General features: G+C 35.5%; 2 protein-coding genes across 3 annotated transcripts; both read right to left on the bottom strand.

Moving 5' to 3' along the window:
• Nucleotides 1-1,226: 1,226 nt before the first annotated feature.
• Nucleotides 1,227-7,472, bottom strand: LOC113764431 (cullin-1-like). 2 transcript variants are annotated; one of them, XM_027308327.1, is made up of 21 exons: nt 7,363-7,472; nt 6,635-6,691; nt 6,208-6,417; nt 6,018-6,117; nt 5,456-5,641; nt 5,191-5,238; nt 4,903-5,106; nt 4,727-4,804; nt 4,466-4,555; nt 4,286-4,366; nt 4,107-4,169; nt 3,589-3,624; nt 3,423-3,509; nt 3,182-3,331; nt 3,046-3,101; nt 2,826-2,946; nt 2,564-2,725; nt 2,330-2,473; nt 2,020-2,238; nt 1,753-1,920; nt 1,227-1,672 (listed from the first exon to the last, which is right to left on the bottom strand). In XM_027308327.1, the coding sequence occupies exons 3-21, from the start codon at nt 6,345-6,347 to the stop codon at nt 1,571-1,573; spliced, it is 2,235 nt and encodes a 744-aa protein (XP_027164128.1). In that variant the 5' UTR covers nt 6,348-6,417; nt 6,635-6,691; nt 7,363-7,472; the 3' UTR covers nt 1,227-1,570. The 2 variants fall into 2 exon arrangements, with proteins under 2 accessions (XP_027164128.1, XP_027164129.1); XM_027308328.1 differs by lacking the exon at nt 6,635-6,691.
• Nucleotides 7,473-10,554: 3,082 nt separating this feature from the next.
• LOC113764944 (cullin-1-like) lies at nt 10,555-12,793 on the bottom strand. The gene is made up of 9 exons (XM_027308988.1): nt 12,654-12,793; nt 12,411-12,510; nt 12,107-12,292; nt 11,936-11,983; nt 11,630-11,833; nt 11,480-11,557; nt 10,999-11,094; nt 10,786-10,866; nt 10,555-10,620 (listed from the first exon to the last, which is right to left on the bottom strand). Exons 1-9 carry the CDS (start codon nt 12,791-12,793, stop codon nt 10,555-10,557), a joined length of 999 nt encoding a protein of 332 aa, XP_027164789.1.
• Nucleotides 12,794-18,045: the final 5,252 nt, after the last annotated feature.

Below are 18,045 nucleotides of genomic sequence, written 5' to 3'. Positions count from 1 at the left end.
TAACTCAAGCAATTCAACCATATAAATAAACTAAAATTCATGTGTAGATATATATAGACAAAGAAAGAAACAGAGGGCGTTCTCAGCTGATACTCGGAAAGAAGAGGATTGAAACTCTGGGAGCTCTCGAAAGGCTAATGCTGTGAAAGAGATTTAATCCTATATTACCTTTTTTTTTTTTTGGGTATTGCTTGATAAAGGCAGGGGAATACTTGGCTATATCCTCTTTCTTTATTTGATTGCAGTAAGCCAACCACAGTAGGATGGATGCAGCTGCTTCACTGAACATGTTCTCGACTGCTGTTTGTACTTTGTGGCATTACAAGGAATATGGGTTTGGCAGTTGACCACTGCTGTTTGTCATCAGGCCCAGGCGAACTAACTTTCCAGGAAAAGGTGAAGTATTGGAACATTCACCCACTTGGCTTGCTGAACGCTCACCTTAGGAGCCAAGAAGATGACACCGTCCACACATTTGAGTCTGCGACAGGAAAGGAAGTGAGGAAAATCTTGACGGGGGACACAATCTCTCCCAATTTCCAGTTTACAGGAGAGGCACGCGAGAGCCGTCTGCGGGAAGCATAATAGTGCATTCCACCCCAAATGATTCAATTCTCACTTACAGGAGACGGACGTCAAAGCTGCGTGCCAAAAGACCATTTGCTATTAATCTAGGGAATTAAAATTTGACATTTTCCATGTACAATATGCAGCAAAGTTTGAAAAACTTCCTTTCAGGACTGCAAATATGGTGGACAGGCTCTGGGAAATGAGCAGTGGAAGGTAGAAGGTTTGCATTCAATGTTTTGAATACAAACATTATTATCACGTTTACCTGGATAATTAAGACTAAAGAAATGTGGAATGAATCGTGGACGGACACCAACGACATAGGAGACAAGTCGCACGGTACCAACTTGTGCGCGCCATATCATTGCTGAGATAATAAGATACAATCAACCTATTGATTTTTTCTATTTCCTTTCTTTACTCTTCATTTTGTTCCTTCATAGAAGGGAAGGTGAAGGACCGAGCAGCATAAACATGGCATGCGGCTTAACAGGAAGGACCAACTTGAAATGAAAATTCAGTTGTTACTGGAGGTCTTACAGTTTCTCGCAAGTGCAGGCTTCCGATGAACCTTTACATTAACTACAGAAGATGAAAAAAAAATAACTACAGAAGATGGAAGCCGGCGAAGACTGTTGACACATGGAAGCCGCAAATAAAACTGAAAAAGTTCAACTCCTGCACCAATAAAGATTGGAAAAGTACAACTGCCCCAGCAAGGGTAGTCTCACTGCTAAAACTACAGATATTACACTTTTTTCCAACAAGGACATGTAAATGTAGCGATTGTCTACATCTGATTTTTGAAGGCTTAATGTACACAGAAAATCTCAAGCTCCTGATTGTAAGCAAGCATCAAAAAAGAGGTAATTAAATATTTGGAAACATTTACAGAAGTTTGTGGTCAATTTTTCAGGCCAATGGACGCACGATAGAATGCACACCCTCTCGCATCGATCAGGGATAGCGAGTAGCACATAGGGTTGATCGCCTGGACAATTCATGCCAAGTACTTGAACAAATTCGGGTTATCCTTGTCCCTCTCCAGATAGTCCCGAGTAATCAAATCTTCAATCCTCTTCTTGATTGCCTTGACGTCAGGCTGTGCAGTGCAAAATTGTAAGTTAAGAATACCATTTGGTTAGCTCCGAGGCAACATATTAAGCAGGAGAATAACAATACCTTGAACATGCGGCCCAACTGTTCAACACACTCCATCACCAACTGCTGGTAGCCCAAAACTTTCCTACTCTTCATGATGCGGACGATTGATGCATCAATAGCATATCGCCTATCCTTATCAACATCTTCAATTACTTTTTTCTTCTCATCCACGGGAGGGAGAGGAATCTGAATATCCACAAAAGATACTTTACCAACATAGAACTAGTATGACCACAAGGTATGTAGTAGTCAACAGGATATTCCTGTACAAGGTAACAAGAGTACCTTGATCCTCCTCATTTTGTCAGTGAACTTTGAGTTGAACTCAAAAACATCTGTATGAGAGATTGTTTTCGTATTGGGCTCCTTGTTAAGAATCTTATACTTGGCACATGAAAGGGAATGCAACAGTCTCACAACATCATCATCAGAAAGGTTCAATTGAGCCATAATTTCTTGATAGCTTAATTTATCTGATGCATTGAATAACAGCAGAGCAGAAGCCTGCAAATCAGGAAGAGGAACATTCACTTTCTGTGATATAGGAACTACAAAAACCATGAGCTACCCTAAAATATGCTTGTTGCGAAGGTACCTGATAGGTAGTTACAATCAACTCCATAGTTTTAGGCTCAAACTTTCCATTGATGTTACATGTCCCCAATGAATATATCCATGTGAGTTTTCTGTGCTTTGTCTTTGTTTGATAGAACTCTCGAAACACTTCAACGCACTTAACCTGAGATAGATTTGAAGTAAACCAGAAAAGGTTGATGCTAAATAGTAACATTGAAAAGAAGCCAAAAATATACAACATATGGAAACATACCATCTCAGCTGGGAGGCTAAGATCAAAAGACTTGTAACTTGGCCAGAACCCAGTAGTAAGGACAGTGACTGTCAAGTCAATTCCGGGATTTGCTTGTGGGTTATTACTGAGATACTCCTCAAAGTTGGCTTGGTTTTCCCTAGCTAATGTCAAATCCGTAACCTGAAAAAAGAGAGAAAAAAGGGTAAAAAAAAAATTATCAAGGATTTTCATAGAGCACTAACGTTTGATTCAAAAAGAAATATATGGACAGCCAGCTTACCATCCCCTCCATCTTTGAAGTGAACTGACCACCACATTGTTGCTTCAACTTGGTCAGGATACTTCTTTCATGTTCATCATTGGCACTTTTATCAAATAATAGCCGCCGAGCAAGCTTTTTCCTGTCAGTGAATTGTTACACCAAAAAGTCATAAAAGGAAACTGGTGCAATTTCTAAAAACTCAATAATCACCATCCATCTCAGAGACCAGATCACTAACCGGTAAAATTCTGCAAACAAGTCCTTGTCACTGATATACGCAAGTAGCTTTACTACCTGTGAAGTGATGGAATTAGTTGCAACATCCTGCAACTTGTAATAGAATAGAATTCAATATAGTAAGACGTGTTATTTACCTTTTCTAATGTCTCTTCTATTGCTTCATCACTCAACTTCTCACTGCCACCTTTTTTCAGAATATTGTCACAGAATGTTGCAAGAAGTTCAGCACTTGAACTTCCAGAAACACCCTTATTGCAGAAAACTTCAAATGCTTCCTTGAGTGCCTAGAGTTCAACATTAGAGGGGAAAATTTCATATTATAGCAATTGAATCATGACAACGGGACAAAATTCAATGATTTTCATTGGTACAAACCTTATGAAAAAGAGAATGATTCATAAAACAGTCATTCACATAAGCGAGGTACTTGTCATGCAGTTCAATCACCTTCCTTACAAAAACCTGAAGGCCACAAACATAAGTCTTTCTATCAAATGAAACCAAATTTACGTTCCGAATGAAAAGACACGTCAATATGTACCTGTTCCTGCATACCAACCACATCTTTCTTATCCACCTGCAACAGAACGTTAATATAAGAAACCATGGCGAGTGACCAACACATCCACTAACAATGCATTCAACAGTACATCTCAGGGAGTATAAGTGAGAGGCCTCGGGTTCGAGCCCTCCTAGTTATCCCCCCCCCCCCCCCCAAACAAAAAAAAGTACTTCTCAGGGAATTCTAGGATACAATAATCTCTCATTTTCTAAGAGCAATGAAAAAGTTGGAACCTTGAAATTCTAAAGCATACGGGATTCCGTAGCTTTCTGAAAGCCTACTGTTTTGATTTCAACTAAAAATAAATTTTGAATTCATGCTACATTAAATTCTGGATATAAGAAAGTAATCACCATTAAATTTGAAGTGCTGATGTGTTGCTTCAACTTGTATTAAAGGCTGAACACAATTTATCTGTATTCAACCTAGTCAAGTACTACAAACCTCAAGGGAGAAATCCTAGAAAAGTAAGATCCATGCAAAACATTCAAGCCTACCTTCTTGTTGCTTGCAGCATCTTCTGCTTGCTTAACCAAAGCTGTACCTTCAGCAGTAACATGCTGCATCCATGATACCACAAATATTTAATGCACGGATATGGAGCCAAAAAAGTCGAAAAATAATGCTCTGTTAAGGTATTGGAATAAAAATTTATGGATGCAAAATGGCTACAAACCTGCTTGAATATATTAGCAACAGGTTCTAGGCCTTTAGGTATTTTGGAAAAAAGCCTATACATCCTTGACAAATCTTCCACCTAATTGAATTCAAAAAACGAAAAAGAAAAGAACACATGAATTACTGCAGCAGTTTTAATCAAATAAGATATCCATGATTTACTTATGTTAAAAAGTACCTTGTCATCTCTAAGTAATGCATGACATCCAGAGTGCTCTTTTTCAAGCAGTTGAGAAGCATACACAGACAACAACTCATGTTGTACTTTCTGCCAAAAAGAAAGATTAGTTACAATTAAATACAGTATATTTCACGAAATAATAAAAACCATGGAAGAATTCAAAGTTGAAGCTAGATAGCTCAGAATACTACTACCATACTATCCAATATTAGAGTTGAAATATGATAGCAGCATAAAACTCGAAAAACAAAATCAAACCTCAAGCAACTTCATTTCACTACTTGAATGGAGATAATGGGCGACTCTGTCCTTCTCTCGCTTTAAACACTCCTCACTCTGATGATTAGATCAGTAACAGTAACAAATTAGATTCCAGAGCCATGAAGAATGGGGTGACATTTAAAACCACAACATGGTATGTAACAGGTAATTACTTTCAGCATATAATCTGGACATGAGTCTTCCAAAATCCAGTTAGATGCCTTCCGGGAATAATAAGCAGCGGTATCCTTGAGCATTGCTGCTTCAAAATCATTCTCATAATAATCCATCTGCCCCATCCCAATTTCAACAAAAATATCTAGAACATTCTTCAACAAAGCTCGATCAATTTGCTCTCCCTCACGCTCCTGATCAATCTGATAAATAGGCAAGGACAATGATTTGTCAACTAGAACCAAATTTAAAGAATGTTGCTGATTTAAATAGTGACAAGGACAAACCAGAGATATAACAGCATCTCGAACTTTTCCATTTAACTCATGATATACCTGAAACAAGATGATACGTATCAACATTATTCTAAAATAACTCAACTGCATTCAGAAGTTAGTTTACTTCCATAATCGTAAAAAGAGAAAAGCAACAACATGTAATCCTCTAGACAGTCCTTTTTCAGATCACAACCAACAAACACCATAACACAAAATAATAGGTGAGGCAGAAAAAAATATTCTTTACAAAAAATAGCATTAGTCCATAATTTACCCGATCTCGAAAGCAAGTCAGTCCCACTTCATTTAGTGCTGGAAGTGACCTCCGAGCGATGAAATACCGATCAAGATAATGAAAGAACCGAGACAGCCATCTAACCATGATTTTATGATTTGACCATCTTTTTACGAGCTCTCGTAACATAAATTCATCATGCTTCTCTCTTAGAGAAGGCAATACCTGTATATTTAAAAAAAACAAAACAATTATGAAAGAAAAGTTCCTTGAGATGATTTCTGTTAGGAGACGCTTGCATAATGAATACTTTTTTGGAAGAAATTAGAAAGTAGAGAAGTGTATTTACATACATACTCCAGAAACTAGTTAGCAAAGAAAACACTAAATCCCCGCTTACCCACCCCGAATTGACGGTGCCCATCACTACTCCAATTGGGAACATGCAGATGGAAAGTCAAGTTTGAATAACTAATCGGAATACCTAGGATTGGAAGTTGCACAAGTAGCAAGATGCATTGGGAAAGCGATAATTCTAGTGTAGGCACAAGCAACTATTGACAATGCTGTCCGCAGATATAAGATGTCGTTAGACCCTTACCATGGATGTGACATAATCTTCAAAAGACTCTCGATACTTGTCATATAACTGCTGAGAGTAGTCATGCGGCGGTTTTTGGGTACACATGTTATAAATAGTTCTGAAAATAAGACCAATTATCACATAAGCACAATGTGATCGCCTAAGAATTAGTTTACCAAATCAAGCAACAGGAGAAAAAGCACATTACGTGTAAAGCATCATGTAATCTTCTGAACTGAACTGTGGCTCGGGTTTCCCTTCAAGAATGTTCTTAAGCTTTGTGATCCCTGTCTGCATAAAATCCCATCCCTGATCCAAATCAATTGTGTTCCGCTGGTTCATCGTCATGATGTTACCAGCACCAAATACTAAGCCTCAGATCCAACTCAACACAATATTCTTGTAATCCAAACAAGACCTGCAAAGGCAGTATCCAGTATTAACCAAATATACTGCTCCAGCCCAACCCCCTCTCTTCCTCAGCAAAGGTAAAAGAAAACAATAAGAAAACTTGCACAGTGAAGAAATATAAAACATTCAAGGAACATAGTAAACTCTTAAATCATTCTCCATTTAAGTAAAACCTGATAGAAACATTACAAAGAAAAAGAATAGGGAAAGAACCATTTTCATACCTATAACTCATTGCAACTGAGCCCTAGCAAAACCTCAACAATGATAATCACCATATTCTACAAAAGCACCGAGATTTGACAGATATCATGTCAAAAATCAGATAAACAATGATCTCCAGACCGCAATATCACTATTTGAAGTTCAACTACAATTTTAAGAGCATAAAACCAAATATTTGACTTTAAAAAATGAAAATAACCACAAGAACAAAAAGAGCATTTGAAATATCTGTGGTGGCGGCTCATAATCAATCAACAAAAGAAAAACGTCGACTACTCGGCCTGATTCGTGAACAAATATACATATGCTTACGTAAATACATACAGCATTATTGACATTCCTAACATTTTTCGATGTGTTTATCTACCTGATTTATGAACATAACCAATAAGCCCTAGCATAATCCGATACCGAACCACGATGAGTTTATTACACTACATAACCACGTCAAACATCGAATAAATCCTGATCTCCAGCTCGCGATAGGATTGTCCACGAATTCAACATCAAATTTACAAGTAAATAACTATAAAATTAAAAATTTGACACAAACGTGAGCCTAAAAGACCTTCCCAACACCTATCGCAGTTCAAGTAATCATTCGACGAAATAAACGCATCGATTAATCGGCGAATATTAACAAAAAAAAATACCATTATCTTTATACTGCCAAATATAGCATCACATATGTTGGCGATATTTACCGATATGGCCCATAGAGACTTACCTGATTTCTCGAACGAATGACTGGAAAGATGAAACCCTAGATATGAAGGAAGGATTGATGAGCAGAGGCGTGGAGAGAGAGAGAGAGAGGTGGGTGAGATGCGAAACTCCTCTCTATCTCTACTTTCTCAGTTTTGTTTATTATGCGTCGTCTGATTTTTTTTTTTCAAATCGTCCCCTGGATTTTTGTCTATTTATAGATTCCTCCTATGTAGTTCGTGTTTTTTTTTGGAATAATTTCACAAACTTCCCCTAAGGTTTATGACAATTTCACTAGATTCCCCTCAGGTTTTACAAATTACATTGACCGCCCTTGTCATAATAAAATGACTATAATGACCTTAACTTAATAAATAATTCATAGTATAATGAAATAAAATTTTTAAAAAAAATCTGACATTTTCGGTTATCATGTTTACAACTTATACCTAACAACGATACTTTCTCATTTACTGTCATTTCGTTAGGGGTGGCAATTTCTGACACGATCTGAAAATACGACACGAACCTAATACGAAATTAATGGGTTTGGGTTGAAGTTTTGGGGGTTCGGGTCAGAATCGGGTCGAACCCGATGAACCCGAAAAGAAAACAGGTCGATTTCGGGTCAACCCGTGGTGACCTGATATGACCCGATATGACCCGTTTACAAATTAAAAATAATTTAATAAACATAAAAATTATTTTATCTAACTAAACTAAATTATTCTTTTTTTTCAAAGGCATTAATTACTTAATCCTAAATGAATTTATTTACCTTGTGTGAAGTTAAAATTATTATATTTGGACAAATAATATAATTCGTTTTAATTTATTTTATATTTGGTTTGGGATAAAACACTTTTACGGTGTTTAATTTATTTTGGATTTGATTTGAAATTATTTATTTAAATTTTTATTACTTGATGATGTAATTAATTTTGTGAGAAATTGATTTTATTAGAATTTACAGTGATAAATTAATAAATTAAAATTAATTTTCGGGTCATTTCGGGTCAACCCGCCAACCCAAAATTTTCGGGTTCGTGTCAGATATACTGACCCGTCACGGGTTGACGGGTCTGGTTCGGGTCAACAGATTTTTTGGCGGGTTACCTGATTGGACCCGAATTGCCACCCCTACATTTCGTTCTCATCTATCAACCACTTCCTCCTATAACTCGCTATCAAATTACCATCAACCATTGCCTATAACTGTAGCTAATCACATCACAAATAATCCTTCAAACTCTACTATATATTCTTATTCCTCCTTTTCTTCTCTTTAGAATTGTCATATCATAAGTTTAGTTGAGATATTAGATTTAATAGTTGAAGTAAAATCCAATTTCATGGTCAAACTAAAAGGAGATGAAGAGGCACACAATAATAATGCAACCATTGGTTAAAAGAGTAAAAGGGATTGAAATTGGTAAATTTGCTAATTTGCCTATCATCCATCCAAATTTTTTTTTAAGATGTTAATAAATACATTTATATTTCTTTTTATACTTGACAATTGTTAGTCGTGGTTTTACTATAGAGATAGAGTTTATTCTCTGTATTTAAGATGTTAACAAATTTGGAGATTTGATGGTAAGTTAAATTATTTTGTTTTAAAAAGGTGTGGGCATTAGATTTGAAATTTGGGGTATAATTAGTTGTAAATAGAATTTTGATTAAGGATTTTTTTCAAAGCCATAATGTGGCTCATGTAGTGGGAGTTGAGCCATTTATATGAAACCAAATCATGGCATCCCATGTTGAGGATTATGCAAACACAATGGCAGTTGATTTTGAGTTTGACTGAAGGATGGAACGCATCTCCAAAGTTGAACATATGTTTTGGAAGAAGCAATTTTATGTGTATGATGATGATGGAATTGCTTGGGTTTAGAATTTGGAATTAGACTAATTATTAGGTTAGTTTGTTAGTATAGTAGGTTTAGTTTAAATATGAAAGAAAACAATTAGCAAAATAATTTTTGTTTTATTTTTGTACGAAAAGGGTAATTTAGGATTTTTGATAAAAAAAAAATACAACCTTTTGGACCTATATTGTTATATAAACAGTAAAAGCAAGGAAGGTAAGTGTAATTTAATAAACTTGAGGAGAGGTCTCTATAATTATTAGAAGTCTCAGGGAGGTTCCTAAAATTATCCCTTTTTTTCTTTTTCCTTCGGAGGCTGGAAGAGAGGGGTGGTGGGGTCACCAGGATGTCATAGCCTAAGCGATGTCACATCAGGACCAAGCACCGGGTAAGCGTTTCATTTTAATGCTCAAACCGTTTAAAATGCTGATGTCCTATCTCTACTTGGCTTTATTTTTTTTGCTCTTTTTTTTAAGCATTTTTTTTTTTTACTCTTTAACCTTAACTCAAACCAACTTTTATGTGAGCTCAACATATAGTTTTTATACTTTTCCATAAGCTGAATTTAAATCCAACTCAAAATACTAGTATTAAGAAACGGTTAAACCTTATCCAGACCTAATTTGATGGACCAGTTTTTTTAAAAAAAATTATTACCAATAAAAAAAAAGTTAAGTTAAGTGAAGTTAAGTTCCTATAAGTTACACTCTCAATTGCAAGTTAATTAATTCCATTTTTTCTCAACACATCTAAATAATGCATCTAAGGAGGATTTCAAGCCGTTTGTTAATAACGCTTGGTATCTTGCCCTAACTTTCCTAAATGATGCCAACATTTTGTATCTCAATGTACGGGTGTTTTTAAGAACCCTTTAGACAAATCTTACATTCAATCCTTATATTTTGAAAAACAATGCAGACTGCGGACACCTTAGCGTAATGTAAGTTGAAACCAACACCCTTTGGCTTGTTGGTCACCACCAAGACTTTAAATTTTGATAGAGCGAGAGATCAAGAGTTCAAATATGACCTCCTATTAATTGCCACAACACGTGGTTTTCTCAAAAAATTAATACGATGGTGGTTCAGTCTCTATGAGTTTCTCGTTTTTCCAGTTGGGCCTCCTCCCTTAGATTAGGTTAGAGTAATGTAATATAGATAAAAAGTGACGATGACAAAAAAAAGAAAAAGAAAGTAGGCATAATGTAAGTTGCCAATCTTTTGTTTTAGAAGAACTAAAATAAGTTAACTACATAAAACCAAAATCCTTCTTGAATTCTTGAAAAATATCGCACAGACTAACATCCATCCTGAATTCCTACGCATTACAAAATAAATCTTTTACTAATTGTTTGCAGCATCTTGATGATCAGCTTCATCAGCCAAAGCTGGACCGCCATCCACAGCATGCTGTATTAAAGAAACCAAATCACAGAATTAATTAGCACATGAGATTGTCTGCCTATTAATATACTACTCTCAAAAGAATGATGCTTCCGTTAAGGTATTGGTCCTTCTTCTATTCTATTGACTTAATTATTATTAAAGTATAGCATGTCGAAGAGGACTACGAACCTGCAAGACCTTATTGGCAGCAGCTTCCAGGTCTGGAGGTATATTGGAGAAAAGCAAGTACGTCTTTGACAAATCTTGCCCCTGACATATAGTTCATTTAAGGTACACAAATTAATTCAGTAAATCAATTCCAATTAAAGAAATACTAACAGGGAACCCTCCAAATATGATAATAACAACAATAATATATATGTAAATGTGAATAATTATTACCTTTTCGTCCCTAAACAATAATGCCTTGGATCCAGAGTGATGCTTCTGATCAGGTGGTTGGGTGGCATACGCAGTCAACAGCTCATGTTGCACCCTCTGCATATGTGGGATGGGCCAGAAATATGTCACGATGAAAAAAAGAGACATCCCAACAAGTGACAAAAAATAGCTATATATTTCTACCGCCCTGTGGCTATTATCAACATCCATTACAAAAACCCAAAGATGAATGAGCATAATAATTGCCCCGCAGCTCGTTTGGTCACGACAGCCCCTTGAAAGTCGTTGTCCAACTCCCCCACCAGGGATCGAGTCCCAGCGGTTACCGTGTTCGGGGGAAGGGACCTCTCCTCCCGAGCCGGAGTGGAATTAGTCGGGCCCCGTAAAGATCGACCCGGACACCCATTCCGTCAGCAAAAAAAGAAAAAAAGAAAAAAGAATGAGTATAATAATTGTTTTCAGAAGAATAGCAAAAACAAACCTCAAGCAACTTCTTTTCGCTGCTTAAATGGAGATAATGGTAGACCCTGTCCTTTTCTTGCTTTAAACTCTCCTCAGCCTAGAAATGATAGACCCATGTCAATCAAAAAAAAAAAAAAAAAAAAATCTCTGCTGACAAAATTATGCTTACTTTGAGCAAATAATCTGTACTAGAGGCCTCAGAAATCCAGGTAGACGCCTTCTGATGATAATATAGTGCAGTGTTGTTGAGCATTTCAGCTTCAAAGTCGTTCTCGTATAAATCTATTTTCCCATTACCGAGCTCGACAAAAACATTTACGACATCTTTCACTAGTGCTCGATCAATTTGCTCTCCCTCTCGCTCCTTGTCAATCTGCAGGTCGGTAAATGAGAGGTATAATTTGTTAGCCGGAATTAAACCACAACAAAAGGAATTTGGCCTCGCTCACAATATGAGATAGTGAGAAAAACATACCAGAGACATAACAGCGTCTCTAACTTTTTTATAAAATTCTGCATGCACCTGCGAGCGACAATATGTAGATAGCCATAGAGACCGACCCTTTTATTTCTAGGTACAAGAAAATATACACAAGTAACTGCATAAAATTTGCCATCATGCAGCATATATATGATGATCAATTACCAGATCTCTAAAGCAAATTAATCCAACTTCACTCAGTGATGGAAGTGACTTCCGGATAATGTAATACCGATCAATATATCGGAATAACCGACTCATCCATTTGATCATGATTTTATGGTTAGACCAGCTTTTGACCAACCCTCTTAACAAGAATTCCCCATCCTTCTCTCGAAGTGAAGGCAATACCTGAATCAAAAACAACCGACGGTTAATATTCAATACAAAACAAGGCATTGGATTTACGGTACTGATCATGGTTTCCATAATGTTTTGTCAACGTCAAATTGCCTTAGAAAATTGTTACCGTGGATGTGATGTACTCTTCAAAAGACTCTCCATACTTGGCGTAGAGCAGATTGGCATAGCAATTCGGAGGATTTTGAGTACACATGTCCACAATTGCTCTGGATATATATATATATAGAATAAATAATGAACATGTAAGAATATTCAGTAAATGTGATCTTTAATTGACAAATTTAATTTACCGAAAATCAAGAAAAAATTTCATCCGAGAGGGTTGAAAAAAAGGAAGCATATATATTACGTATAAAGCTTGATGTAGTCCTCTGCACCGATGAACTGCTTCTCGGGGTTTTCAGTTTTAAGGAAGTTCTTAACCTTGGTAATTCCTTCCTGTATCAAGTTCCACCCCTCCTCAAATTCAACAATCTTTTCCTTCGCCATGATGATACTATGGCTATCTTAAACCTTGTATCGAAGAACCTGCAATTGTTCAAAAGTTATACATTATGTGAAACAAGTTCAAGCCATCAAAAGTTCATGGCAAAAAAGCACTTCTTTTCTCATATCCCACGTCCACTCCTAATAGGGCAAACCAGCCAAAAAAAAAAAAAAAAAGAAAAAACCCTTGCAAAATCTTGTGCAAAGCGTCAAAATTTCTTGTCACATACGACTATTGAAGGTTTTTTTTTTTTTTTTAATATTCAAAAACATAAAAGATACTAATAGTTTATGAACAAGACGATCTTCAAATTTAAGCGCAAATCACTACAAAATTACACAATAAGCATCAACAACAAAAATTCGATAAGAAATTATCTAGCAAGTCTCAATCAACAATACGAACAATAACCATATCAAAACTAATAATGAACGATGACATGCTATCTATGTTGTGAGTATTGAATCTACACAGACTTGCGAAATTAGGTTATTGAAAATACCAAAAGTATATGCGAAAGGAGGAGGACTCAGAAAAGAAGACCCTCTCGACTTCTGAATTTTCCTCTCGTGTATGATAATGAACGCTTTAAGTAAACTACAAAACTATGAAAATAGGAATGCAACTGTATATGGAAACTACCAAATATATATTAAGTCTAACTATTTTAAGATTATCATTCGGTAAGACCTACAAAATAGGTAACCACCATATTTGCATTGCCGACATCAAGGATGTTCTATTCGCGTAATGCAAATTCCTTAATCACGTATCTTAGGATTGGCGTTTTGAGTATTTTTGCCATGCATATCCCTTTGTATTGTTCCACTAATAGTTCTAAGTCAATGTGTATTAGTACGTAGTGAATTAAAAACTTCTCAATGAAACAAACATTTGAATGTATACGAGCAGGTTTACAGTGATGGAATATATATAAGATTTACAACGTTTTGCAGAAGCCCTTTACTTTTCCTTTTAATCCTCCCACCTTTTTTCAATATTCCTAGTTATCAGGCACAAGATTCAAATTATAAACTTAACAGCGAAAAGCACTTGAAGATCCCTCATTCCTCTAACTACTGAGTTGACTCTAGTGGTCAAAAGTTGAAACACTGTTTTGAATGTGTGTCCTTATTCACATATTTTAAATTTTTTTTAAACAGGTGTTCAATGAGTAATTATTAATATATCTAAATTATACTTGTCATTTTTTGCTCTATCCAATAATGCTTCAATTTTATTTTTTATGAAAAATTTCAATGGATGTCTAATGACCCCCCCCCGGGTCAACATAGCATTCAACTTACTGTGATAATTATTACCCTCTTTTATATTGATACACTTTTCTAATTAACTTTATCACATCTTAACAAGTGACTTTGTTAGACAAACCTTTTATCTTTTTTAGGTTCAATTGTTCTTAGGCATAATTTTACGGTTAATGATTATATCCATTGTGAACATATATATTATTGAGTCGTTAAAAAAATAAAGATTGGGAAGTTAAGGTACGTTCGGAAGTTGTGACATCAAGACAAAGGCAAACAGTTCTACCACTTTCTTTTAAAAAGAGGAAGAATTTCGGAAAGATCGATGTATACTACTTCAAGAAATTGGAAAATGGCGAACTCGAAGTACAATGCAAGGAAATATATGATCTCATGTACGTACCATTATGCTGCTATTACCAGCGAACAAAAAACATCAGAGAATCAAAGTATTACAATCTCCTTATTCGAAAAGGGGGAAAAAACAAACACTCCCTAAGGTTAAAAAATGGTCAAAGAGTTTGAGACAGTCAAGCACTAAATTCCTTCTTGCTCTGTTGACCTCATGCGGCCTGCAGAGGGCATCAAGAGACAAAAGAAATCCAAGGATCAATAAGACTGGTAAAACCGTGTTATGATGCTAATTGGGGTCGAAGGTGAAATTGCTTTTCAAGTAGTTGCAACATAGAACCATATTTTTTATGACTTGCTAGCTAGTTGCTTGCAGCATCCTCTGCTTGATCAACTAAAGCCGTTTTTTCAGCAATTCACCTTAAAAAAATCCAAAAAAAAAAAGAGATAAATATATAGTTACCTTGATTTACTGCTATACAACTTCAATCAAATAAGCAACAGATGAGGTTTTGCATTTTACGCATATGCAGAAAGTACGTTTTTTTGTCTCCAAGTAATGCACGGCATCCAGAGTGATCTTTCTGAGGTAGATGAGTAGCGTATATAGTTTAGGCTTTGTAACTTTGTATTTTCTGCAACAAAGGAAAGGCAAATTAGTCATAAAGAAAACCACAACCTTATACATGCAGAAACGACTGAATTTCGTCGGTTAATTGATAGGGTCAAGGCAAACCTCGATCAACGTTCTTTCGTTAGTCGTGAGAGGCCCTGGCCTTTTCTAGCTCTAAAGATGGCTTAGCCTAACGAAATGATCGGCAACAAGATAAGAGCCATGGAGATTAGGGAAGGCTTACACAATTTTAAGCCAAGACAAGCAAATTAAGAAAAGGGTAAATTTTTCAAATTACTTTCGGCAAATAATCAGGACAGAGTCTTCTGAAATCCAGTTGGATGCCTTTGTAGAACAATAAGCTGCAGTATCGAAGAGCATCGTTGCTTCAAAATCCTTCTTATATAATAAGAGGGATTATTATTATAATTATAATTATTATATCAGCATCTTTTTCTCAAGAAAGTAATAATTCAAAAGGAAGCTGCATACGTAGTTCATCAATATCAAGGAATGGTTATTCTTTTACGTAATGAATTACTACATAATGTGACTCTCATAAATTTTCTGAAATTTCATGTAACAGTAGAATCCTAATTACTAGACACCTAACAGCATAATTGCTACGATCTTATATATATATAGTTCTTAAATTTGTTCCCTAGTGTTTTGGATTTATATATATATAGTCAAGAACCCCGTAGACAAATCCACATAGAAGTTGATAAATTTTTTTTTTTTAATTAAGAGACCATATTCATGACCCCACACTTTTGCGGAAAAACTAATTAGTTAATAACATTACACTGCACATTTCTCATCTTTGAGGCGTTGAATTCAAGCTGGCGTATGACCAAATTCAGCCTTGCAGCTTAAAATCCAAACAAGCAAATAGCCCAGTCGTAATTTAATTTTTTCCACTTTTCATGCCCAAACAAGTACCTATATAGTTTTTCTAAATAATTTGATTTGCTGTGACTGATTCCATGAGCAGGCCCAAGCTTTCTGGGGTCAATTCAAAAGAAAATAAGAGCCGGGCTGGCTTTTTCAGAAAGTGCATGTTTTGGTCATCGATGCTATTCAGATTAAATTCATCCCTACCAAACAGTTCCTCGTGCTTCTTATGTGTGTAATATCCATGACCCATGAACTGTGAAGATCATTATGACAAACTTTTGATCATAATTAAGGACGAAATAAACCATCTCAGTACCAAGACTTTTCCATTATTAAACATGATGATCCAAGTAAACAGTGGAAATTCATTTATCATACCAAAATTTATCATGTTCAACATGAAATAGTCAGTATAGAAGCGTTTTCTTACAGCAATAATTTCATTCTTCTTTTTTTTTTTTTTTCCATAAGGAACAGTGTAAAAAAACTCAAAAGATGGGCAAGTGAAGGTATTCCTTTATTCTTAATTACTTCTCTATTGCGTGTGTAAACGGTCGTATCTGCATAGAAACATCAAATAAGATACACGAAAACAAGAAATGTACACGCACAACTAATTAAAGTACTGTTATTATATATATGCATAGTGAGACTTGGGGCATTGGACGTGCATGGCAGCAAATGAGGAGACTCAGGTGGTCTAAACTGAATCTAAAAGTTTATTCCTACTTCTTTTTACTTTTTTCGGAAGTTTTCTTTTGCATATCAAGTCTCACACTTTGCAAGACTTATGGAATGGGGAGACACAGGTGGTCTGTACTGAACCTAAAATTTTTTTTCCCTATTTCGTTTTACTGGTTCTGAAGTACGTTTTTCTTTTGCATAGGAAATCTGGCACTTTGCCCCAAGAATTAAGCTTTGACCATTTCTTTTCCATAAGCTTTTTAACCATGTGCAATTGATTCCATTCAGTTATGTGTACTGTTTTACTTAATTTTCAGATAATTTCCCAAATTAAGTAATTTTTTTTATATTTATTTAAAAAGAAGAGATATATATATACTCATTTGACTGTGTTTTAGGGTTTTGTTTATTGATCCATGCACGTAGTCCTCGCGAGCGTACACGCACGAAAGGGTAGACTTACTCAATTAGGTACATATATGTCGTATATATTTTGGTCATAGTTCGTATAACGTAGAAAATTTCTTTTCATTAATTTGACGTGCATGGAAACTCGACAAACGAAAATCAGCTTGGGTAGAATGAAACATAAATTAAATCTCTGCAGTTTTTTTTTTTCTTGCAATTTTAAACACACCAAATAAGCATTTCTATAAGAGAAGTGACGTTTCATCATGATCATTTCTTATATATATGATTACATTTTGAACTTGACTTAGATGACTAAGATATATAAGTACTGGATAATGTGCTAATAATTAAGCATCAGCTTTATTTATTTATCTATTTATTTTAATTTACTTCTTTTGCTGTGTGAAAAGGAGCTAGATGGCTGTTGACAATTTTCTACTCTATGATATATATATATAGTGTCCTTTGTTTTACATCTTTTAATCTGATACGTACTTTGCTTAGTCAAGTCAAGGGTTGATACACTATAGAAACTTGGAGCTATATATATAAAATCAGGTTTGTTTTTTTTCTTTTTTAATGCTATATATGTTAATGCTTGTTTCTACATGGACATAATACTTATGTCTGCTTGGATTAGTGAACCTATTTCTCGTAGATTATGGAGAACACCATAGACATAGAGTCTATGCAAGTGGCTCGGTGTTGCACAAATCAAGACGAGATTGTAGAAATTTTACCGCTCATCCTCTTCGCCAATACAGGAAAAGTTGCCTTAGAATTAAGCTTATAGTAGAGGATCAAGAACCGGACGAAGCTAATGCATATAAAGAAATGAGAATGAACATTTTGCCCGTAAAACACTCGCGACGTCATTGCATGTGACTTCCACATTCTTCTCCACTAATTGCTTCAGTATTAGCAAAGTAAGTGCGGATTATAATCATCTTTATCCACTCAATCCGTGCTCTGGAAGAGCTAGCAGGCTTAAAATACTTGTTCATGGATATATACTTCCGTACAGAGGTAC

The sequence above is a fragment of the Coffea eugenioides genome, chromosome 3, assembly GCF_003713205.1.
Source record: "Coffea eugenioides isolate CCC68of chromosome 3, Ceug_1.0, whole genome shotgun sequence".
NCBI lineage: Eukaryota > Viridiplantae > Streptophyta > Magnoliopsida > Gentianales > Rubiaceae > Coffea > Coffea eugenioides.
This window is presented reverse-complemented; position numbering and strand designations above follow the sequence as displayed.